Source organism: Convolutriloba macropyga, chromosome 4 (genome assembly GCF_964194025.1).
Source record: "Convolutriloba macropyga chromosome 4, txConMacr16.3, whole genome shotgun sequence".
NCBI lineage: Eukaryota > Metazoa > Xenacoelomorpha > Acoela > Convolutidae > Convolutriloba > Convolutriloba macropyga.
Genome location: NC_134471.1, coordinates 57,271,171 through 57,296,556, shown reverse-complemented (window position 1 = coordinate 57,296,556; position 25,386 = coordinate 57,271,171). Strand labels below are relative to the sequence as shown.

At 36.2% G+C, this 25,386-nt stretch overlaps 1 protein-coding gene across 1 annotated transcript; it reads left to right on the top strand.

Moving 5' to 3' along the window:
• The first annotated feature begins 6,070 nt into the window (after nt 1-6,070).
• LOC142337781 (C-Maf-inducing protein-like) lies at nt 6,071-24,345 on the top strand. Its single transcript, XM_075387295.1, has 5 exons — nt 6,071-6,566; nt 6,824-8,607; nt 8,910-9,028; nt 22,687-22,866; nt 23,769-24,345. The coding sequence occupies exons 1-5, from the start codon at nt 6,085-6,087 to the stop codon at nt 23,946-23,948; spliced, it is 2,745 nt and encodes a 914-aa protein (XP_075243410.1). The 5' UTR covers nt 6,071-6,084; the 3' UTR covers nt 23,949-24,345.
• The last annotated feature ends 1,041 nt before the right edge of the window (nt 24,346-25,386 follow it).

Below are 25,386 nucleotides of genomic sequence, written 5' to 3'. Positions count from 1 at the left end.
GCTCATGTTTTTGAATGGGTTTTTCATATTGGTTTGCCCTATTTGAAAAGGCTATATCAGATATGAAAGGACTATATGGTTTGCCCTATATCAGATAGATGAATGCTTATGCCAATTTCTTTATCCAGAAATGAAGACATTACGATTATTATCATTGTTTTAAAAAATTTTCCAACATTGAATAGATAAGAATTCTGTACTATGTTTGCGGGCTCGCGCATCACACTGCCAGAGTTTCTTGTAGATATTTCATCAAAAAATTATTTCTGTGTCAGTAATTTAGTAAATGATTTCTGCACATTCTGAGGGGACACCGTACTTTGTTGGGTGAGCTTGATAAGTCTTCTAGAACATTTTAATAAATATTCTTACACTGAAAACGACTATCTTCATTGATATCAGGAAAAATCCAGAGAAAAGGTTTTTGGCTTTCGGCTTTTGTAATGGGATAACATTTGAACACATACTTACCAAACGTAATTCCAGTTATGAGTCCAATTTAAACATTTCTATTTTTAACCAATTTTATATGCAGAATTATAGCTACGCCGTATATTGCCATAGCTATTGAAACACCTTGAGTTGGACTTCTAGAACTAGATTACATTCATATCAAAAAAAATTAATGCATGGCGTCTTATATGTGTTACTAAATAAATTTATGACAAAGATTTATGATTTTTGAAGAGCAAATCTTCTATTCATGCTGTTAAATGCATTCTTGGCTTCAGTCAGAAGAAACGGTTTGGTGCAATATTCGAGAAGTATCGGCAGATGGCTAGAATACCGTGTTCAGTGCCACTTTTTTGTTCAAGACAGAGCTGTACGTTTCCGCCCAATAGTTAGAGATTTCGTTAACGCGCTCCCCTATGCTCCTACCTATAGCACTTCCTAAGACCTCGCCAATGCAAATCATTGGAGCCCGGGAGTTTTATCGAGTTCAATCAGACGGAAAATGTTTTAAGAATAGAATAGATATAGTGCGTGTTTGAACATTTTTAATCCAGATCTGAACACGATTTGGCAAAGATCGTTACAGGGGTTTCTATGATGTCATTATTCGTCTTTCCTCCTCTGTGCAAAAATCAGATGGCCATTTGTTGCCATTTGGTTTCATTGCCAACCGCCATAGTCCAGAAACATCCATCTATTCAGAGAAAGAAGCGTTCTAATTCCCCATTTTTCAGATTGGTTACGACTTATTTAGTGTGGGCTTAATGAATTCATGGTTGCCTTCATTATAAAACGCCTAGAATGGTCTCATTTTTTACTCCATAATTATAATGTCAGATGTTGCATGGGAAACCTGAACTCCTCATCTGTTGTTGCTTGAGAACACTTGAACTCATCATCTGAAAGACATCTTACGGCATTCGATATCTTACCAGACTCCATTTGTTTGTCAAAGACTAATAATACATTCACTTTTTGCTTTCTACTAGTTTTCGTATACGCCCCTGAAGTGCCTTCTCCTCATTAATTAAATGGTGGATTTTGCCCTTGATCGAAAGATAGAACCTTCTAGACAAAGATTTTGGTATGAATAGTGGTTGTCCTTCTTTGATCTTGTAAGAACTTAAAACGGCATTAACACTAAACAAATCATTGCGCATTCAGTCTGCGGTCAATTTTCAAGGCTCTTAGTGAGCATGATGCACACGACTTCGGCAATGCTTAAGCCAATTTTATCTTTGATAATGATGAAGAGGAAAGTTTTCCAGTGAGCAGTTGAACAGCAATTTTTTTGGAGTTTCCATTTGATGTTTTTGATAATTTTACCAAAAGTCGCAGGGTCCGTAGTTTGCATTTTTTGGGGTGTCTGGTTATTTAAAGCTGTTTGTTCAACATCTTATCTTGTTTGTTCCATGCAGTGTTGGCGAATTAATTTTTACATTGTGATCGTTTTTAGGTGACAAGCCATTGCATTTGATGCGCGTAAATGTGACGCAAACGTAGCACTTCTATTGAGTTGACCAGAACAATTAGAGCTATGAACAGAATTCTGTCTCCTTTTTTATGTCTCCAAAATTCCTATCTCTGAAAAAAGTCTCTGTCTCCTTTTTTCAAGAAGTTACCACTTGCAAGTTTAGGGACTAATTCACAACATGCTAAAACTGCTGTAGGAGGAAGATAGGATGTATCACTTTGGAGGAACATTAGAGAATAGCATCCCTCGATGTTAAAAAAACTGTACACAACTTGAGCTGTAGACCGATAAATATTGCTCTGAAAAACGGTAGTGCGTTGACGGGTTCTGGAGACTCCAAGGTCAGCTACGAAATTTTGTTTTTAGTCTAGTTGTAACAAAAGTTTGCTCTAAACGTAATAAAGACTGGTGAACGCAATCGGATGGCTATACAAGGAATGTTTTTAAGACCGTTATTCTGGCGATAATTTGGATAAAATCGTTTGAAAGTTATTGCAGAAACCGGGTAAAGGAGGGAAAAGCAGAACTTTTGACATAAAACGAATGTGCTTTAATTGTAACCGACGCGATATTTTCCTATTGAGAGGTCTCGTGGGCGAACCATGTAAAAACTGATTTTATGCCATATGGTAAGTAATTACTGATGCAGAGTGTAAGAACATGCAGGAGGTTGGGTAAATCTGTTTTCATTGTGCAGAAAGGGTTTCAGCAGAGGACACCTTTGAGTTGATTTTTTTAAAAAAAATGTGTGTAGATCACATAGTGTGCTCTGTCAAAAAAACCTCAAGTGATACTTGAGTATGCAATTTCTTTTCACAAAAACTCACAATTTACCATAGAAAGACCCAACGGGAATGAAACTCCAGTCTTCCTAGTTCTGAACCCAATCAAAAACAAACGTAGAAGGCTACTGATGACAGATTAATCTTGATATTTTGCAGCTGTTGACCATTACAACATAGGAAAAACGCTATTCAAGGGACGATACAGAGGATATTCAACAAAACCACTGATTGGAAATCTTTTGATTTAACTCTTAAAAAATCTAGGGTTCTTGCCAAAAACCACGATTGAAGGGAGCGGTAATCCAGTATTGTTAATAAGACGTTGAATAAAAGGATCACAAAAAGAACCATTAAGGCAACAGCTCCCTATAAGGTCGAGATCTCAACACAAACAAAAGTCAATAAAATTAAGCAGAGGCCAATGCATTTTGTCCATAAGAGAGGAAACATTTCTCAAAATTTCCATGCTTAATTGACCATGAGGGAACTGTGCATAGTCCTAAATGTGTGTTTGGATTCAACTCCCTTAATGCAGAGATCATACACCCCACATCAAAGTTCTGAAAGGCAAATGGAAAGAAAACAAGAAAAAAAAAACAAACAAACCGGAACAAACCGGAGTTAAGATAAAATTTGGGCGTATTAAATGTAGATAAAGTATAATTTTAATTAATTGACAAAAATTCTCTAATTTAACTGAATTTGTCTGAAATTTAACTGAAAATGATAGTTTTAGTCAAAAATATTTTGTAGATTGAATTTTGCGTTCAATTTTATTAATTAAATTTGTTTCTAATAGAAAATTTTTACTTCTCTGCGGTTTGTGTTCAAGCATCAGACGTTGTCAGAGTGAGGCTATTGTCCACAGAAAATCATAATTATAACATTATAGAAAACATTGCGGATATCAATTTACGCAGATACAAATCAAACAAATGATTACCGTACAGAGAGATGAATACCATCACGACAGAAAGAGGACTTGCTTGCCGAATAAGAAGTATGGTGAAATAGTTTAAGGAACAGTAGAAAATAGAAGAAAACGATTCAGAGCTTGCTTTTGTAAAAGAAACCAATTTGTCAAATTGAAAAAAATTCTGATATTTAAAACAAACGTTTTCGAGCTTTACGTTTATCGTCAGGTTAAAACTGTTTCTCAAATTGTTAAAAAATAAAATGAACATGTAATTACGTTTGTCTGAGATCACAATTAAAACAATTATAGGAACTATCTAAAAATTATTTTGAATCAAAAATTTTTTCATTTATACAATATTTAGCCTATTTACAATCATATTAACATCTGTTCTCAATTTCTTTAAAACATTCCTATTCCGGATTTTTTTTAATTGGGCCATGTTATTGTATGTCTAGGGTATTTCTGATTTTGCTCTTAACCTAATTATCTTTCTTGTGGAAGTTTTTGCAAATTTCATATTAACATGAACAAAATTTTTTTGCGCTATGTATCTTTCTTAAGTCAAATTTATGATTTGAGCTAATTTTTTTTGCAAAAGTTCTCACCCCTATATTCATCGCCTGTGTTTAGTGCCAGCTTCAGCTTGATGATGTGTATAGTTTCGATTGTCATGAGTTTCTCTACTGTGCGACAGGCATCCAGTCAATCCAGGCATCCAGTCCATTGTCCATTAAATGTCATTCGTGGAGCCACTACATTCAACAAGATGTTGACCCGCCTGCGAAACCCTATTTTGACCTTCTGATATCCAATGGTAACATGCCGGCTTGTTTGCCCATTATAGATTGATCCGCATCCATTGATTTTTTCTCAAATAACACGTGGGATTTCAGGTCTCTATTGAAAGATGATTTCAGGGTGGGGAGGCATGATTTTAATTCTGGCGTTACAAAAGCCATTTGCAAGCCACATAGTTTCTTCAATTTGCTTGCAAAATTTAAGGTTGTCTCTGTATTGTAAAAAAAATAGTTGGTCTATCATGAGATCTAGTTTTGCTTTTTTGATGCTCTTTTGGGTGATGTTTTCAATTGATCTTTGCTGTCACTGTACTATTATCTTTTCGAAAGTCTTGTTCTTTGTTTCTGAAGACCATCAATCAGGATACTGATTTTTGGTCATGCAAGTTTTGTTCTTTTCAGGAACTTGATCGAAGGGCAACCACTTAAATTTTGCATGAAAAATCCTGTGAACCGTCCCTTGAATCACATTTTTCTTATGCTGAAGCGGTGCACAGCTTCGAAAATTCAGTATTAATCCTGTTACCGATCGTTTTTGATACCAATGACAATTGCTATTTTTTGCTGCTCATTTTTACGTTGGTATTAAAAAAGCCAAATCCCCTTCCTTGTTAACTTTTTCAACGGAAAATTGTAGTTTTTGTGAAATGAAATTGCAAATGTTAAGAACTCTTCCGGGTCACCACGAACCGTGCACATAATATCCACATACTTTTTGAACAATTTCATCTCCTGAAACCGCCCCTCTGTCTGTTGATTGCTGCAATACGTACAAATCCGAAAATCATCCTGCGTGTTGGCGTAATCCTCATTTGTTTATTTTGGCATTTTGCAGGAAACCAGTTTTTCGATTACACACATTCCACTCCTCTTCCGCGGAAAGTCACTCGAGGGTTGCAGTCTTTGCACTTCCCTGTTTCATCAGATCTAGAGATATTTTCACTAAGCTCTGGTTTTTGCAGTGATGCCTCAAAGGATTTCATCCACACGTTTGCTAGTATTACAGCCAGTGATGCACCCATAGCCAGACCATCTGATTGTACATAACAGATCCCGCTACATTTAAAATGAACATTTGTTACCGCTAGCTTTAACAAACTTTTCATTGCGGACATTGTGATCTCTGGAGCTAGGTTGCTTGAATAGAGTTCTCTTAGCAATTTCTATAGCCTCTCCAACCGGCACGTTGTATAAAGTTTTTACGTGATGAGATACTATCTTCTCGTTATCTTAAAGAGAGAGAGAGAATCTAAGGCCTTTCTAGCATCTTGCGTGTTGGTTTCAATGTTTTTGCCCGGTAGTTTATGGAAAATGGTGCCAGAAATCTGTTCAAGTTTTCGTAACTACTACCAGGTATCGAAAGAACAGGTGGGAGAGGTGTATCTTTTTTATGTACCTTTGCTTTTGTTGACAGAATTTGCGTATATGGGTGGGAAATTTTCCTTGCATTTTGACACTAAGGATCCTGATTACAGTCGAATTTTTAAAATATATGTAAATATGTATTTAAGCTTATGAAATGTTTCAAATGTTTAAGTTTACGAAATTATTATAACGGGTTGCAGGAATAATTTTTCTGCTGTTAAGTTAATTTCAGTATCTTAAAACCGGAATTTCAATTTTGTACCTTTGATTTTTCAGTAGAGAATGAATTGAATGTTAACAATGCAGCAGGAGAGAGGGTCGACTGGTGACATTGGTCCAAATGAGGTAGAATGTGCCAAATCCTCTGAATTTGGGCGTCATCTGATGCAGCCAAAGCTCTACACTAGCTGCCAGAAGAATGCCACAGATCTGGTAAAGCGTAAGTCTGGCGGAGCAAAAAAGTTATTCCGTAAAAGAAGAAGTCTTCAGTCAACCAATGGGTTTTTGCTGGACGATGGTGGGGCCCATATTGCTGTACAGTGTGGCATTCATTCCAATATTGATTTTAGCTCAAACACAGCTGGAAGTTCTTGCTCATGGCCATTTTCAGCTAACACTGAAATCGATATTACAGTTGAAAGTAGCAGCAGTGACTCCTCGAATAGCCCAGGAGAGGAGAGGGTTGTGTTGGAATTAAATCGAGACGTTTGCTGTTTGTACTGCCCTCCAGTTGTTCTATCGGATGGTCACTTGAGATCAAGATCCGCCAACAGGTAAATTATTAAACACAATGGTATTGATTTAGCCCTTGAAAGCAAATACCACCAATCATAAAGTACACTGAATATGGACTCATCTAATCCGATTATTAAGCTGCGTTGCAATTTGGTCACTACAGCCTTATATGATCCAATGACTTTAGAGAATGTGATTACAGATTTGAAATGTTGACTTAGTTGATAGAACTTTGTTTAACTTTATACATTCATTGCACTGAGCTCTGGTAAACTAGCGTAATGTTTTGTTTCAGCGTTCATTACAAAGCACACGCGTGCACCAGTGATCCTGAAAAGAAAGTTAAAACATTCCTTCTGGAACCACCAGGGACCGATGAAATCACCGTCATTCCCCCGGAGGACGATTGCTCGGACAACGATGATGATCCCAGTGCAAAAAAGCAATGTATTTCACGCTTCAAACCGATTTATGAGGGTGATATTTTGGTGTGCAGAAGCGCTCCTTTCGCTGGAGCGTTGGGAAAGCTCCTGTGGACCCGTGTTTTCAAACGTTGGGAAAGTTGTCGATTGAAATTTTTCAGTGATCGGTTTACTTGTCAATCAAATGCTACGGCTAAACCGACTGAGCTAAGCACATTCTACAGCGACATACGCCATATTCAAATATTTCCAACAAAAGAAAAAGTGGGTGAAAGCGTGGAGCCTGGACGCATTTCAAGGCCATGTATCAGAATTGCTCTCGCAGACCACCAGATCTTGTTACAAGCTAAAAACAGTCATATTTGTTGCCAGTGGTTCTACACGTTGCATTGGAGGAACCGGCTTGCTCATGGGAGGCTTCTGCTGCTACAGGCAGAAACTTTTGACCAATTCAAAGTCGAACTGATAAGTCTGGTTGAGTACGTTATCTTGTGTCGCATTTCACACGAGGAGGTCAAAGTTTCTGTTCTTGAAGTTCTGAATGAGTTTCTGAGATCAGACAATAAAGGAATCATTCAAACAGTACCTATCACTGAGGTTGTAAACATTGTTCAGCCTCTGCTGTTGTGTGTGGAAAACTATATCCTTCCAAATGAAATGTGCAAATTCCTTTCTCGATTCTTCATTCACTGCCCGTCATCAAATCAACTCCTTGGAGTATTTGTTCCATTGATTCAGCAACTACTCAAGCACAACAGTGATTTCGGCAAAAGACCCGAAGTTCGTGACTTCATTGCCGATTTCTTTCTTGCTCTGATGAGTTTTCCAAATTTTGAAGAGCAAGTTGACATCTTCGTTGCTGCTGCCCACGGACCCACGAGGACCTGCCCGCATATACGAGTTTTGAGCAATCTGGTTGCAGTATGTCTGGCTTCATTGCAACTTTCAAGAAAGCGGACAGAGTTTGTGTATGACGGAATTCGAATCTCGAAACCAATCATGGAAAAATCTTCCAGCAACTTTGAAGATCGATACAGCGAAGGTCCATCAGATATTGGTGACGTCATTTCTATGGGTTTGTGCAATGGTTCTGAAAATGATCTGAACGATTCTACAGGCAATTTAAATGATGTTGGAGTAGCTTCAGAGGCCGAGCAAAAGACCATTAAATGTTTCTTGACAATCTTAAAATCTATATGTCGGTACGAAGACTGGAGATATAGTCTGGCACCGCTGCTACAACCGATTCCATTCGGTAAATCGGCATTAATATGTGATACTTTCGTGAACGGAATTGAGCCGATCATTGCGTCATTTGCGCAGGATAGACGTTGCGAAGTCCATACATGCGTGTTGGGTGTCCGTGATGGTAAACTGGGATGGTTCCATTTGTTTGCACCTGGTGGTTTGTTGGCTGATGATGCAAATGACGGGAACTTGTTCTGCACAATGTTAAGTGCATTGATCAACTGCTGCTATAAACGGAAGAAGTTTATTCTGTACCTGTCAACTTATTTCCTATCCCCAATTCTGCTGCTGGCGTCCAAAGGCAATACTGACATGATGGACTTGCTATGTTTGATGCTGCAATTAGAAATTCTGGATACTGCAGATGTAAGAGTTGAAGTGATATCAACTCTGGAGAGCAGCAAAGCAGGTGAGGCAGTTTTACCACTGAAAATTATACCACACGAAATGCCTACAAGAAACCTAACCTTTACTTTTTGTTCTCAGAAACCTATTGGACAGCACTTTTGAGTGTAAAATTAATTCGGGAGCAGCCATTGCCGGCTCATCGACGGATAGGGAAGTTATCAATTAACTTCTGTGAAACGTAGTAATTGCTGATCACAAAATGTTTGTTTAAAAATGTAATTGATCATATTTGGTTGCCAAACTTGATATGTAACAAGAATGAATGTGGAATTAAATGTAATATGATTGAAAGCGCTTTTTTAGGACATGAGCGCTATTCAGCAACGTGTGAGGAGATCTCAAAATTTAAAGAGCTGCAGTCCAAAGGAGGTCCAACAATGCTGTCTCTCCCTCCCAAGTCATCGGACCACCATCTGCTGCAGGTAAGATCCATACCTCTTGGTACGTAAAATGGCGCTAGCGAAAAAATTATTCATTGGTACATGACTTTGTTTATCACGCTGAACTCCTTTATTATATGGGAATTTTTGAAAGGTTTTTAAGAGCCACCCTCATCTTGGCAGCGAGCTATTGTCACAATTCATTTTTTACAATGTTATTAATATTATACTTTTTTTTGTGTTATATAGACGAAATCCCCCCCCCAGAAAAAGTGTTTGTTTTCGTACTGAAAAGATTATTGCTGTTCCTAATTCCGTACTTGATATAAAAGAATATCAACCTTATTTGCTTGATGAATCTTGAAGTTGGTGTTCCGGGTGGCAGTCGAAATATCAGCCTGCATGCGCAATTCATTATCCGTTGTAACTTCCCATGAAGTACAGCAGGTAATCCATTATAAAGTGGGTTGAAGTAGTCAAGCCGCGAAATAATCATAACTCTTACCAACTCCCGAACACCAACTTCAAGATTCATCAAGCAGCTACATTGGTTACCTGTGCAGAAACGTGTGCTGTTCAAAATTTTACCTTTTGGTCATCGCCTAATTCATCATCCTCAACGAGTTCCGGGGTATCTTAGCTCTCTTGTGTCTCGCAATGATAAAGTTAAAGATGCCAGTATATTTACAACCTTCAAATTTCGGTCACTAAAACTAACTTCAGAAAAAGGTCTTTCAGCCATGCAATTCCGCACGAATGGAACAGACTGCCATTTGAATTGAAGCTGATACCAGAAGAGCTTACTTATAGGACGAAACTGAAAACTTTTTTATTCTGATTGTTTTATATTGATGCTTTTTTGAGTATTTAAATGGTGCCTAAACCTATAATGATAATAATAGTTTGCTATGTTTTCAAGACATTCTAAGATTTTACCCTCTGTTAAGCTTCTAGCTCCCTGAATTCAACAAAAACGTGTTTTCTGGAATTGTAATTCTTACAATAATTAGTAGGGCTCTATCTTTTTCATATCAGTGATCGAGAAACTGTATGTCAGAATACTCAACCGTTTTTTTGCTGACGATAAGAGCTTACAAATAAGCAACAGCAATGTAGAAACTCCTGTCATGCTAACTGAAGACCTTTCTCAGATTGGTTGTAGGATAATCATTTGTCACCTAAATTTGTTGAATTTTATTCTGACAGAGGAAAATCCTGTCAAGGACTAAATTTATACGGAAGATTTTTGAGACTAAATTTATACGGAAGAACTTTCAACCTTTGTATTTCGATTTCCAACTGTTGTGAAGACAAGGCAGCTATGTTCTTTGGATAGAGTTCCTGTGAAAATATTAAACTTAAAACTTCAGGTCAACAACAATAAAGAAGCTCCTGCCCTGCCAACTGATAACCTTTCTCAGATTGGTTGTATGATAATAGTTGAGTAGAAAGGATGAATAAAGTATATAGGTGTCTAAATCAACAAGACTTTATAAAATTATTGAAAGTTTTTGTTCAATTGAATATAAGATGTCTCAATTTACTGTGATTGTATCAAAATTGTGGCACTCGTTCGCTCGTGGCTTTCTGTTGACTTACTATAATTACTATGTCAAACCAGTGATTCAATATGGTATCCTAATCTGTGACAGTACGCTTTCTCGATTTAATGATTTTAGCTTTGCGCAACGTAAGTGGCTTAGACTGATTTTCTTAAGGGTTTTGGAGATAGTGTTCAACAAAAATTCGCGAAAAATAAGGTACCATCAATTGTGCAGCTTTGTGTCTGATCGTTTTAAATTCGCGATTAGAAGAGTACGTTGAGATATTCGCTCGAGTTTGTCGAGTAGTTTGTATCATCAATTGAATCATGAGAAATACACAAGAAATGTGCAAATGAGTTTCCACAAGTTTCCACAAATTAAAATAATTGGGAGAAGTTTTTGTTGAAATGTCATATATTCAATGGAACTAAAACTTTCAATAAATTTAAAATGTCTTGTCGATTCAGACACTTAATTACTTTATACATCCTTTCTACTCAACGATTATCATACAACCAATCTGAGAAAGGTTATCAGTTGGCAGGGCAGGAGTGTCTTTATTGCTGCTGAGGACCTGAAGTTTTAAGTTTAATATTTTCACGAGAACTCTATCCGAAGAACCTAGCTGTCTTGTCTTCCCAACAGTTGGAAATCGAAATACAAAGGTTGAAAGTTTACTCCTTGTTCAACAATTTTTCGCGAAACTTTCACCTACTCAGGCTTCCATGTCGAATGTATGTCTGAAATTTTTTAATGATAAAAATCATTAAAAACTAATTCAAAACAATAAACTCAGATTAAAAATGGAAACTAGAACAAAATTGAAAAACACGAGAAACGAAACTGAGATTAAATGCAAAAAACATTAAAAAAGGAAACACGGGCCCCGCTTCCCAGGGCCCAAGCTGCGTTTTGCTATGTTTTTTGTTATAATAGGTTTTGTTCAAGTTTCATGCTTCTATCCAGACATTATTTAGGCTATTTATCTTTATTGTAATTTGACTTGGGTCCGACGTGTCGGCCCTTAGGGTGCTTCATCAGATCCTCTCTGGCTAGTGTTTGCTACTCCCACTCTGGTGCTCAAATGTATAAAATGATATTTGATTTGCAGTGTATACCGGAAAACAATTTAATAAACAAAAAAGAATATACAGCGACATTTCACTATGCATGTATTAATCTGAAACCTCAGCTCTGTTCGGATTTTCCTAAATGTTTATTCATACATAAACATGTAAGCAAATCAAATACGAAGATAATTATTATTTATATAAATGGGGTTGATTAAATTACTTGGAGAGGGGCGCTAGACAGAAAGATGTAGCCTTCGTGTTTCTTAATAACTGTATTAACATAGTTTTTTGCTCCATAGAAGAGACTAAAATATTCTTATGATCTTTGCAATAATTGCCAAGATACCAAATTTTGTGTGATTAGTTGTAATCAGAAATGATCTTTTCACTGTTGTAAAAAATATACTGTAATTTTTTATTGGTTACTAAAGGACAAATATCTAAATTCGACTTTTAAAGATGTCAACGTATGTGGTGCTTTTTTTTTTGCTTTTCCAGAACAACAGGAAGTAGCTCTCCTAAAAAGTAATTTTTTCTGAATGATAATAGTTAACCATAATGGCTATGCTTTGATGCATATTGAGAAATTGCTCAAGTTTTTGACTTTTGATCATGCTGGCGTTCAACTCTTTTTAACAACAAAATAGAAAAACTAAACAGTTGATTTTCAGAACTGTTACCGACTACAATAATCAGACTGTAATGCCAAGTTGTTATGAATTACAATGACGTTATGACTACTACCATAGGAAAATCTTTTTTTTTGGTCGCGCTGCAAAATATGATTGTTCATGCTCCTGCCAATTAATAGTCCATGTTCTCAGGTGGCTTTTATTCTGCTGCTAATTAGATGCCTAAAGCACTTGATTTGTATAGCGTTGCTATTTTTTTTGAAGATCTGTTTAGACTTTCGATTTTTCTTGTTAATGAAAAGTCAAATTAGAGTGGCGATTTAAGGCAAGGCGCGATGGAATTGTAATGGGAGCGACTAAACGAGTAGTTCTAATGCATTGAATGTTTCAAACTGCTTTTAAATTCGAGAGATCAATTGGTGTTTTACCCCCCCCCCCCCCCCCCACACCCAAGCTTAGTGGGTGCATAATATTTGCACCCCCCAGACGCACTACCGTATTATTGCATACTGATTTAGTATATAATGGCACATGCTCTGTAACCGGGGTGCGTAACGTACTGGGGGACACAAACGGAAAAGATGCGGTATTTTGACTTTTTATTTTTTTGTAAATGTCTTTTTCATGTAGTCTAATCGAAACTCGAGTGAATTATATCGCGTTATCACGTTATATTCAATGAGAATTGCTTTGTGTGCACCGCTGCGAGCAATGTTCCTGAAGAATCCTGAATAATCTTTAGAAAATTTTTCGGTTGTCTAAAGGTGTATAGAACGAGTTAACAGGCAGACTAAAAAGAAATATATAATGTTTCAAAAAGACAAAGGGCAAAAAAAGAATTCCACGCCCAGAAAAGAGAACTGGCCCAAATTTGGCAACTGTTCCAACGTGCTTTTCAAGGAACCTTTCCTTAATAAATCGAATGACTATCAGTGCCACTAATAACCAAGTCGCTATCTGAGTTGACTTGCAATTGGTGTGGAGTCTTGGCTATCTCTGTTACATCAAAACTGTAAGGTAAAACTCAAAAAACAAGTCTTTTGTCATTGACTTTTTTTGAGAATATCAATTTTTAACATAACTAAATTTTGCCAGTCTTAATCGGAATGTTTTTAGAAGTTAAAACTTCTCAATCAATCAAATTTTAAAGTGAGGCCATGAACAAAGCTTGAAAAAATTATATTATGCCGGTACTTTACGAGACGGGTACATAGTGCATGCCTGTATAAGGAACTTAATTGCTGGTCTTTGAGCGTTTTACATTTCAAACTTTTTGTTTTCGCCATTTATAGTTGAATAGAATTGATTGCACGTCTTTGAGCTCTATTTTGAATTGGCGAAAATAGTCTATGCCACGGTTGATTGGAGGTTGCAGTGGAATAATGTTCATTCTTTCTACGTCATTGTGTCTGGTTCAATTTTTAGTACTTTGTGTCTGCTACAGATATGTCATCGCTTCAGCTCCTGTTAACTTTCATTTGAGCTACAAATTACATCAATTTTAGTCTTATTGCATATATAATGTACTATAATAAGTACTTACTTATTGCGTAATTGTTTAAAACTGCTGACATCCCTTTTTCAGGTAGACTTGTTCATGGACCTACAAAGATCCAATTTAGATACTGTCGCTTTCGAAATTGGGTAATTGGAACAGATAAGGAGTCATAAAGACAAATAGGATGAATCACTCTCTAAAATAACCTGCTCAAGCAATTTAAGGTCCAATGCGAACATGGATCTGTAAACAGACAAAATATATTGCACTGATAACAAATTTTCAATTAAGGTGGTGTGTTCAAAAATAAAGAAAGTGAAAATAATAATCCAACTTACTTATAAAAGAATAGGTTTTAAAACAATCTGAGCAAATGATTTATCAAATATCAATTCCTATGTCATATTTAAGGTTAATTAAATTTTTAATTGCTCTCAAACGAAGTTTGTAGCAATTATAGTAGTTCTGTCGGTCTTTTTTAATGCGATTTTTCGCTTGACCAATTTTACGTCTGGCGCATTTGACTTTTCGTCCTCAAAAACGGGATACGTTAGTCGGTTATGGTTTTTAGTTTTGATGAAAATGATCTTTATGATAGCCATTTCAGGACGTCATAAGATTTTAATTGCTCTCAAACAAAGTCTGTGCGTCTTTTTTATGCAAAATTTTAGTTCGACCATTTCGAATATTCGAGCGACTGTAACGTCCCTCATTTCAAGCGTTATTTCAATTATCCTATCAATCAGTTTTCAGCAGCCGGATAATTGGACGGCCGTTGACTATACCTAAAGTCAAATGAAAAGTGGAGCAAATTTGGTTTCAGTTTTAATAGACGCCCCCATCTCAGTTGGCTATTATAGTGGCCCTATTTTTTAAAAATTCAAAGAATTTAAGTCGTATTGGGTCGCTGTCTTTTTTCGAGTTTGTAATTGCTCTCGAATGAAAAGCAACTATTGTAAACGTGTCTATTTTTATGTAAGTTTTTCGCTTGACCATTTTGCGGTTTTCTTCTGGAATAATCGTTGACTTCCTCAAGTGACTTCATCACTTCTTGATTTTTGAGTGATTTCAATTGCTCTCACTCCAAAATAAAGTTTGTTGTTCAAACAAAGTCGATTTTTAGAGACTCGATGACAAGTCCCTGATAGCCGAGTGGTTAATACCTCCGTGGAGGTGACGGAATTGGACTCGGGAGATTGGGGTTCAAATCCTACCGTCGGCTGATGTTTTCGCCCCCATAAAGAATAAGTAACTGAATGTAAAGTTCTGAAACATGTAAAAAGTTAATGCCGCACGTGTTTTAACTCTGATTTTGGTTTGTTGTTTAACAGAATTGAGGAGTGAAATGAAGAGAATGGTGGTTTTTCCATGCACTTTATAAAAAGATGAGGGAGAAAATTAGGTGTAGAAATATTGCTCTAAGCGAGCGAATTTTTCCGTAACATGAAGCTTTTTCTTGTAAGTTTTTGACCATCAGAAGCAACTATATGACTTAAAGACACAATTTTAGCTGTTTTTAATAGCCGCCCTCGTCTTCTCAGCCGGCTATTATAGCGCTCCTATTTTTTTTACTTCGTCAAACTTTTTTTTCGCTTTACCCATTTTGCCGCTTTTTCGACATTTTGCGTGAAATTTTTTTTTACTTATCTAGGCTAGTTTCACTCCTCTGTCATTCTGCTCAAAGTCCTTTTAAACAGCAGCTTCTCAGCAAAGCAATTCAAAGTGAAGAGAGTCAGTATTAAAAAAATCAAAGTCAGAAATAGAAACGGGATAAACCCATAAAGCCAATTTTTAGATGTCTGGTACTTGAACTTTGTTCTCAATTTTAGTTACTGTCTATAATGCTTATTGGTATTGATACTAGACCCTGTAGCCTCTCACTGAGAGACAGGACAATGTTCAATTACGAACTGACATCAAAATAAATCGCACTTAAAAATGTTTTTATGCAAAAATCAATTTTGGTTGATATTTACTTTTCTTTCAATCCCAATAGAGTTATGGGAATCAACGGCGCCTATTTTCCGGCAATCTGCCGGGTATGTTTGTCATTTAGCCGATTTATACGTTTTATCACAGGTTCTGTATCCTTCTTCAATTTTCTGATCGAAGTCAGCTTCTTCATTTATTTTGATGACCTATTGATTTGGATGCTATAATTTTTCAGATGTTTTTCGAAAACAAAATAAATTTTGACAAATTTTATATGCTTTTTAAAAAACTTTTTGGGTTCTGTTATTTATTGTCTGCTTAATTAGAAATATTCCTTGGTTATTTTGAGAGGCCAGTTTTCACTGAAATAATTGCAAGTTTTTTTTCTTTTCGTTGATATTTAATTGCTCTCGAATGAGAGATCATTGTAAGCGTGTCTTTTTATGCAAATTTTTGCTTTATCCTTTTTCCGCTTTTTTTCTTAATAATCATAGACTTCTCAATTGACTTTATCCACGCTCTTCTTGGTTTTTTATCCACGCTCTTCTTGAAACAAAACCGATTGTTAGAGATACGACGACAAGTCTCTGATAGCCGAGTGGCTAATGCTTCTGTCGAGGTGAAGGAATTGTACTCAGGGAGGTTGGGGTTCGAACCCTACCTTCGTCTGATGTTTTGCACCCACAAGGAAGAATTTACGCCCTGCCTGTCATTTGAGCAGTTTTTCCGACGTTATTCGGTTTAGTTTTTTTGCTTTTTTGACCTTCCTGGTTGTTTTGTGTTATTGATATGAAAAATCTTTCTTGGAACAAAATTTGTTCCTGGATTCTCAGAGCTTGTACTGAATTTTATACCAAAAATTTTGTAATCAGATTTATTTGCTCTTTGTTTCTACTCCTTTGCCTTTATTATCAGTATGGATCTTCTTATTTTTATTTTATGATTTACATTATAAAGTACAGAAACTGTCCTAGAAGATCTGTTGATAATAAGTGGTTTGGAGTTGCAACTTGTGAAGATTTTATAGGAAAATGTTGTCAGATTGTGCTTTTCTTAAAAAGTATTTGTTGAAATATTATATTAATTGACGTCATCATCTGCTCAGCCGGCTGTTAGAGCGCTCCTTTATTTACCATCCAGAATATGTGGATTGGATGTGTGCTGTCTTTTTTATGATCTGTTCACGCTTTTTTCGGCTTTTTCACGTCAGTGAGAAGTCAATTTAGAGTAGTGATTTTTATCACGTTGGAGTTTTAGGAGAGCGAAAAAGCATAGGGTTGAAGTCTGATTTAAAGTGGAGTGAGAAGTACCTTTAAAGTGGAGTGAGAAGATGGTATTTGAACAAATTTTAAGTTTTTGAAAGCACTTTTCGCGTACGGTAATTCGACGGCTTTTTTCAGCGTTTTTCTGAGTGACCTTTTAATATTAATTCTGTGTTCTTATAACCTGGTACCATTAATAACAGTATCATTGATTTCTAATGAGGCATAAATGAACCTAAATAACTGTCAAAGTGCCCTCAAACGAAGTTTGTAGCAATCATATTAGTCCTGTTGGTCTTTTTTGTGCGATTTTTCGTCTCAGGCATTTGAATTTTCGTCATCAAAAATGGGATTAACAGGTAGCACCCAGTGGGCATTAAGTTCTTGTAGCGCGTTTCAGCTCACTTATATCCACGTCAAAGATTCACGGAAACTGTTCTGGAGAATTATACTTATGGTGTGAAGGGCGATTCATAAAAATTGACCCCACCCCCCCCCCCCACACACACACACACACACGCAACAACCCCCCCCCCCACATCAGCTCCCCAATCCTCACCCCCTGCAGATCGTTCAGGCCTTAAACGCCCCATGCATCCAAAGGTCCCACTCGCATCGTGGTTGTCAATACGCGGCCAGTGGTTGTCAATACTTTGCCACTATTATTGCTCCAAATATTTTAATGATTTTTTGTTTGAGTATTTGTACTTTCTGTTTTATCATTTTATCTCATTAGGTACAGTTCTCATAGGTCTCTAATGTGAAGTGTTTAATAGATTTATTTGTTTCAGTTCAAAGCTAATTTTTATGACATTGACTTTCATTCTTTTCAAGAAATATTTTCGAATTTTTAAGTTTTCTATTTTTTTATTCCTCAATTTGTTGTGTTGTCTCTTAGTCTTCTTAATGACGAGTATCATCGGTTGTTATTCCTACATTATTCGAATAAATAGTTTCAGATTTTAGCTGTTTTTTTTCTTTGACTTATACAATTTCAGTTTTTAAAATTTTTTACTGAATCCTTGAGTTTTGTTGTAATTATTACTTTGTTTATCAATAATTCTCAATAAATGGCATTTCATCGTTTGCTAATGAGTAATAGGTGAGTCTAATTCGTCGTTTTAGTTCACGGCAATTTTTGTCAAGATTTTGGTTACCTACTTTTTGAGAAATTTAAGTTGATTTTTTGTCTTAATTGTTTTTGTTCATCTTGTAGTCTTTTCGCTTAGTCTCAAAAACAACGAAAAATTCTTATTGACCTTTTAGTGCTGCTTAAATTCACTGATTTTTTTTCTCCAACCTATCGATAACGGTTTCAGTCACTGAGATACGCTTTGTTTTTCAAAGGTTTAGGTGCATTTGTGAATCTCCCTTTTTTAGTTTTATTGTCTCTTATCAGGCATCAGGACTTCTTAAATGGTTTTTATGACTTTTAATGATATCTTGTTTTATAATATCTTATGGTTAAGGTTACTAGCTGGTAGTCTTGGTAATGATACTAGCCCCTGCGTCCTCTCATTGAGAAACAGGAGTATGCATAACTACGAAATCCAATCAAAATATTGCGCAATTCAAAGGTTTTTGTGCAACAATCAATTTTATCATTGTTTTTCTGTTCCTGCAATCCCGATCTGTGTTGTAATAATGACGAGCGGCTCTTTTCGGCAATCTACCCTGTATTTTTTTCTATCACAGATGTTTTTAGCTAATGTTTTTGTTCATTGAGATACGTTCACTGTTTTTGAAAAGTTTTAAATTGAATTTGCGAATCTTGCCTTTAATTTTAGCTCGATTGCCACCTTATTACCCAATAAGACTGCTTAAAAGTATTTTATGGCTTTTAATGTTTTATGATATGCTGTGGTTAAGGGTTTTGGCTGGTAGTTATGAGGTCTCTTTGTTTAGCGCCACTAGTTTTCAAAGTTCCAACTTTTGCCAATTTTAATGAATTTTTTCTTGATCTGTCATTGATTCCCACGAGGTTGTTGTTTTCATCCTTAAGACGCATAAATTCCATATTTTCAAAATTTGTTGTTTTTAGGGATTCTAAAAATGCTATTTCTCGGGAAACATTTTCTAATTGTTCTTGGTTTTTTGTTCATTTTTGCTCATAGAGTCATTGTTTATTGTCTTAGATGGTTGTTGCTGTAAAAATGTTAGTTGGAGTGTCATTAGTTAGTTCATTTCTTTGGATTGTAATTCAGGAGTTGTCCTATGTTTTTTTACTTTGTCAAACAAAAATTTGCTCCGATTTTTCTTAGTTTATAGCTTGTTCAACATATTGCATGAGATCGTTTTGACTTCTCTATGCTGGTTTCATTCTGCTCAGGGATTATTGGTGAATTTTCAAATTTGGCTACGTTTTTTAATTCCTCCTTTGTTGCGATCACGCGCCTTGTTGATCACGCGCCGAGAAGTCAAAGAGCACTTTTCTACTGATTTCTGCCACTCGTCAGTTGAATTAGATCTGCAACGTCATTTTCACTTTCTTTTGTACGGATGTTTAGCTCAATAAAATACAAATTTTTAAAATCGTAGATGTTCTAAAATCATTAAGGAAAATAATTTTAGCACTTTTTGTTCAATCTTAATGGAGAATATAAACCTTGAGATTTAATGGAGGTCTGTCTTAGTAGATTATTAAACTACTCATTTCAGTAATTATAATTTGGAAAATAAGGGTAGTTTATAATCAATTTTTGTAAGCGGCATTTCTTTCCCAGTTGTCTTCTGTCCCAGTTGTCGCTTTAACTAAAGGGCTCAAAAGTGTATTTCGCTGTTTTTCTGACAGTCCTTTGAATGTGCAATTTATTGGATTTAGCTGTTTTGCAGAAAATTGGACTATACTGTCTATTTGGCCGATAACTTGGTTTGTGCCTTGGAAGGGTTTTTTATGGCTAATTTCTCTTCCCTGACGTTTTGTTTGGTATCAGTTATTTCATTTTTGTTTTGTTTGGGCAACTTAAACTTCTCTGGGCCATTTGTGCTCAATGCGTAAAGAACACGTTTCTAGTGAAGTAAAGTCCGTGATTTAAAGTCATGTCAAATCTCAGCGGAGAGTTACTGCTTCACATGTTTATTTGGGCAAAGTGAAGTTCCCACTTTTTTGCGGGAGCATTTTCAAGTTTTATTATATTGCCGTTGGCAATCTTGAACTGATGCATCATCAGCAGGCTCCGGGGAGAGTAAACCGATAAAATAAACCGAAGACGGGCGAATAAAATAACAAAAAGACCAAAGGGTATTTCAATTTGCCTAGACCTCCTTTCCAAAAATATAAGCAGAAAACGGCTAATCAGCCAAAACAGGTGCGAGACTGGTAATGGGTGGACGTACGTACCATACACCGTTTTTACCATGACAAATCGTACAAATCCTTCTTTTACTGGCAAAGTTTTCCAAAACTAGTTGCAAAGACCGTATCTCACGCTGTGTTAGGTCTTTTAGTATCCATACCAGGTCATTGATTTTCTATGAATACCCCGTTCTGACCATTTACTTCGCTTTGGCAAGGTGAGAAGGTACTCTTTAACTTGGCTTCTCCAATCGTGGTTCATATGCTGCTGTACATTTTTCCGCAATTTTTAGGATGCTGGCAAGGTTGACGAAAAGTTTCCTGATGGCAGTGAATTGTAAGGTCTTTCTACCAAAAAATGGTTTGGGGTAATGGGTTCCTTACCAGATGCCCAAATCGAAATGCTCAAAGTTCAAAAATTTTTGCTGAAGTATTAGAAATCTTTGCAGGTTTCTCTGAAACATTTTGTTGACTTCAATAACAGCATTACTGATGTCTTTATACAAAAATTTTGACTGTTATGCATTTTCACGAAGAATGACTAGGAAAAACATTTATTGAATATTAATCGATACGTATTTTCTCTAATTTGGCCCTTCGGTGTATTTTGCGTTAAAAACAAATGTGCTATCATTGAAAAGCTCTTGAATAACGATTCAAGTGTTAAAGAAATTTTTTCAGCATTTTAAGAAAAATGGGGCTCAAAATTTTTACTATTGGCTTTTCACAATCAATACTCTTGAACTTGATGCCATGCTAATTAAATTTGTTTAATCTGCCGCTATTTTTGTGAAAGCGATAGCTCGCGGAGCTGTTAGTGTCCTTTGTTTTTTTTGAGACTCAGAGATGGAATTGCATTGAGGCGCTGATATTTCTTTAAGATCTGTTTACAGGTTCTCCGACTTTTTCTTGTCAGTGAGAAGTCAAAATAGAGTGGTGGTTATAGTAACTCTGGAGTAAAGAGGCAAAAATAGTTGGATTCTATTGGGGCGCTTTTTTGGAAAGATCTGTTGGTTCTTTTCTGAAGTCGAAGTGGAGTGATCAAAGTCTAACAGAATTGGCGATTCTAATCAAGCCGAAGTATTGAAGAAAGTGGGAAGGAGAGTAGTTTTACAGGCGTGATTTTCTTATCGGAGTCCAGAAAGTGTATTAGAGTTTTTTGGTTTTCAAGAGGTGGTTTCAATGAAACTGACTTTTTTTTCATTGGTTGTTAGAGAATTTTCAAATTTTGCCCGTTTTTGTTTTTTTTTAAATTGCTCTCAAAGTTTGTAGCAATTGTATTCGTCTTGTGGTCTTTTGTGTGCAAATTTTTTGCGTGAACCATTTGACTTTCCGTCCTCCTAAACGGGATAAACAGGTAGCGCCTAGTGGGCATTACGGTCTCTTAGAGCCTTTGAGCTCACTAGTCTCCAAGTATGCGATTCACAGAAATTATTTTGGAGACGTAAACTCATGGTGTGAAGAGGGGTTGTTAGATTTTGGCCCCCTGCTACTTCACCACTGCACATCGTTCAGGTCGTAAGGACGTGGCTGCGTGCAGCCAAATACCCCTCAGCGTTGAAATCAATCCCGGGGTGAATCTATGTTTTCGTAAAATATTGGTTGATTTTTCGAGTTTTGAGCATGTTTCTTCTGTTTGTTGTGTTAAGCATCTTCCACGACAGGTTAATGTAGTGCTCTAACCAGGCGTAAACCAAAATAATTAAATTTTTGACTAAACAGATTAAAGTTATTACTTTTTCACTATTTTCGTAAGTTGTCGGTTCGTTTTAGAGTTTTTTGTATTGTGGCTCTTCTTGCTGTCTTATTTCTTTGTGTCATTAATGATAGGCCCTGTTGGCTTTCGGTTGAGGAACCTATAACTCAAGTCCTAATTTCAAATAATAGTTGATGGTTTTCTATTTAATTTTTTGTTCTCGAAAGGATTTTAATGTTTGTTGGGGTTTTCTCAATTTTTTGCTAACTTGTCATTTGCTCTTATTAGTCACTGGTGCTTTCAGCGTTTTGATGAAATGTAAATGAACATGTTCTGTGGTTTCAAGCTTTATCGTTGATTCTGTGTCTCCGACACTATTTGCTTCCAAAAAATATCAGCTGTTATTTGAGTTCTACTGTATGTTTTGTTGTGCTGTATCCTAATCTCAATAGTAATACGACTCATCGGCCATCAAGTGAGGCGTCATAATATCTGTTCCATAGTTTCAGCTGGTAGCTAATTTGTTTTGCCAGCAATACTTTTTGAACAGTTTTAGTGAGCTTTTGAATCATGTTCGTTGTTAATTTTGTCACTTTTTTCCCTTAGTGGTTTCATTAATCGATGTTATCTAATTTTTTCATTTTTTAATGGAATGGTTTGATATATTAAAATCTTAACGTTTAATTACATGTTTTTTTGCCTGCCTTTGACGCAATTTTTGTTTCACTATAGATTACTATTCTATGAGTTAGTGATGTGATGCTCTAGGTGCTACAATCTGGCTACTTTGGCAATCTGGAGTCCCTTAGTCTGGCATTCACCAACATTACCTCCCAGAGTGGCCACCTCATCTCGAAGCTGCGCAGTCTGAAATACCTCAACCTCTGGGGAACCCATTTCGGAGACCAGGGACTACAACTAGTTGCTGACAACTTGCTCAACCTGCAGGTAATAAAGGCTAAAGGTGTTATTAATCAAAGGGCATTATTATGTTTTCATTCATTATACCGCGTAGCTGCGTATTTAAATCAGCAATCAACTGGGAACCTGCGATATTAATTTTCTTTTAGGGTTACTATTTTTCTACTTTTAGGATTTACTAATTTTCCTTGCGATTGTTATGACAAACTTTTAAATACGTCTTGGAACGCTAGATAAAGGGTGATCTACTTGTGGAAACTAAAACTGCTATCCTCAAAATTTATTTTTTTTAAAAATGACTTCAATTTTTTAGTCGTGTACTCTATGCAATATAATTTTGTTGCCTGATATCAGTAATACTATAGCCCCTCAGGTGTTCAATAAGTATTTTCGCTTTTATTAATTGCCCTCAAACGAAGTTTGTAGGAATTATATTAGTCCTCTCGGTCTTTTAGCGATTTTTATGCGCTTGACCGGTTTTCGTCTGACCTATTTGACTTTTCATCCTCAAAAACGGGATAAACAGGTAGCGCCCAGTGGACATTAAGTCCTCTTAGAGCCTTTCAGTTCACTAGTCTCCAAGTATGCGATTCACAGAAAGCCTTTTAGGAGACTTATACTTATCGTGTGAAGAGCGGTTCTTACAGGTTGAACCCCTTCAATTCACGCCCCTTCGATTAAGCTAAAGCTAGCCTCACTAAACCGTGGCTAGCTACTGGCGAAGCCAACCGCTCGCCGTTCGTTAGTCGGTTATGATATTTTCCTAACTTAAAAGTTATTAAACATCTTGAATTTTTATGTTCTCAGGGTGATGCAGTTTTCTGATTTACCCCATTGAGGAATAATTACAAAGCTCAGGCAACAATTGTTAGCAATGATAACAACTGTGTTCTTACTTCAGTAAGATCAGTGTTCCTTTTATTGAACAGGTTCTGAACTTGTGTGAGACTCCAGTGAGTGACAAAGGACTGGCCAGTCTAGTCCACATCAAGTCACTCCGTAGACTGAACCTGAACAGCACCAAACTCACTGCCCACACATTCGAGATACTTAAGAAGGAACTCCCACTGTTACAGGAAGTCGATATTCGATACACGGACGCCTGGTGAACACCTCTGATGTTATACAACTTCCATTGCACCCATGATTCCTATGTTTTTGTGTCTGTGTGAAATTTAGTTTAGAATAGTACAACTAAAACCCCACATTTTTGTTCGCGTGGTTCAGCAATGCCGAATATTGAAATGCCTAGATACCCACTAGATATAATTCAAGAAAACTCACAATATTGAAAGTTTGTTTTCTATCAATTGGACTACTTTTAACCGAACTCTTTTTACCCGTCTATAAAATTGACAAGGGAAAGAAAACTTGAACTTAGTCGAGTAGATGCTTTTGAGGTATTAAGTTTTGTGCAGTATATTCATGCGTGCAGTTTTGCATCAGCAAACAGTTTTTAACAAAATGTCAATTGTCATTGTGTGAGATTCTCAAATAGACCGCCACCCCCCCCCCCCATCCCCTCCTCCGCTTAAGTTAACCACAATAGTCTGGTTGGTGTCTCGAACCTTCCATACGAAAGAAAATTTGTGTAAATACGTTCAATGAAGACAAAAGAATAGCTGTTTGTAGAGGTTAGAAGTAACACATGAATGATGAATATCATTATTAGCGTTGTGTAGTGAAAACAGAATAAGCGATATAGAAATTTTTGACTAAACATTTTTACCGCTTCCGTTTCTCTGTGTTTAACAGATAATTGAATGAGGCTAATAAGTACACAAATTGTACTTCCATATCGTGTGGGGGTAGAAATATGGGACAGTATAGGGGATTGTGGTGGGCTTTTGACGGTCGCTATAAAGAAAAATATAGGTGAAAATCACCTACACGCAATTTTTATCCTTCAATTTTCCGTTTATCTTTCCATTTGGTTGCTTCATAGTTTATTTCCGATCATTTTTCAATTAGCTATGCATATTTATATTACTGTTGTGTTTTAAATTAGGCAGCGTAATTGTTTGAGTCTTTTCTATCCAATGTGCTAAATTGTTTTCGAAGCATCATAATTTTTATGCTTCCTTGATGTAAAATGTGACAAATTCTTTCTAAAACGAAAAGATGACAGTTGAACATTCTTTCAAGTAGTTTAGTTTTGTTTAAAACATTTTGTGTTCAATTCAATACAGGAATTTTTGGTGATAGCTTGTTGAAAACTCAGGTTCGGTTAAACATCCTTCAATCCGGAGGCCTGAAATCGACTCTGAGTAAACCTTCTCAGCTTTATCCGTAGTGTCTGTAATATTTCACTGAATGGCACAGTGCTCAGAAACATAATTATGGAACATAAATGTCATCAAAGGTTTCGCTTTTTTTAATGATTTTGAGGGTTTCCCAATAAAAAAACTGCATTGAAAACAATGGTACTCTATATGATTGGTTTTAGCAACAATAACAAGCTGTTTAGTTCAGTGTTACAAAACTGCAGCTAAGAAATACAGATAATCTTATGGTTGTTTTTAATTGAATTATGGAGGCCGATCAAAA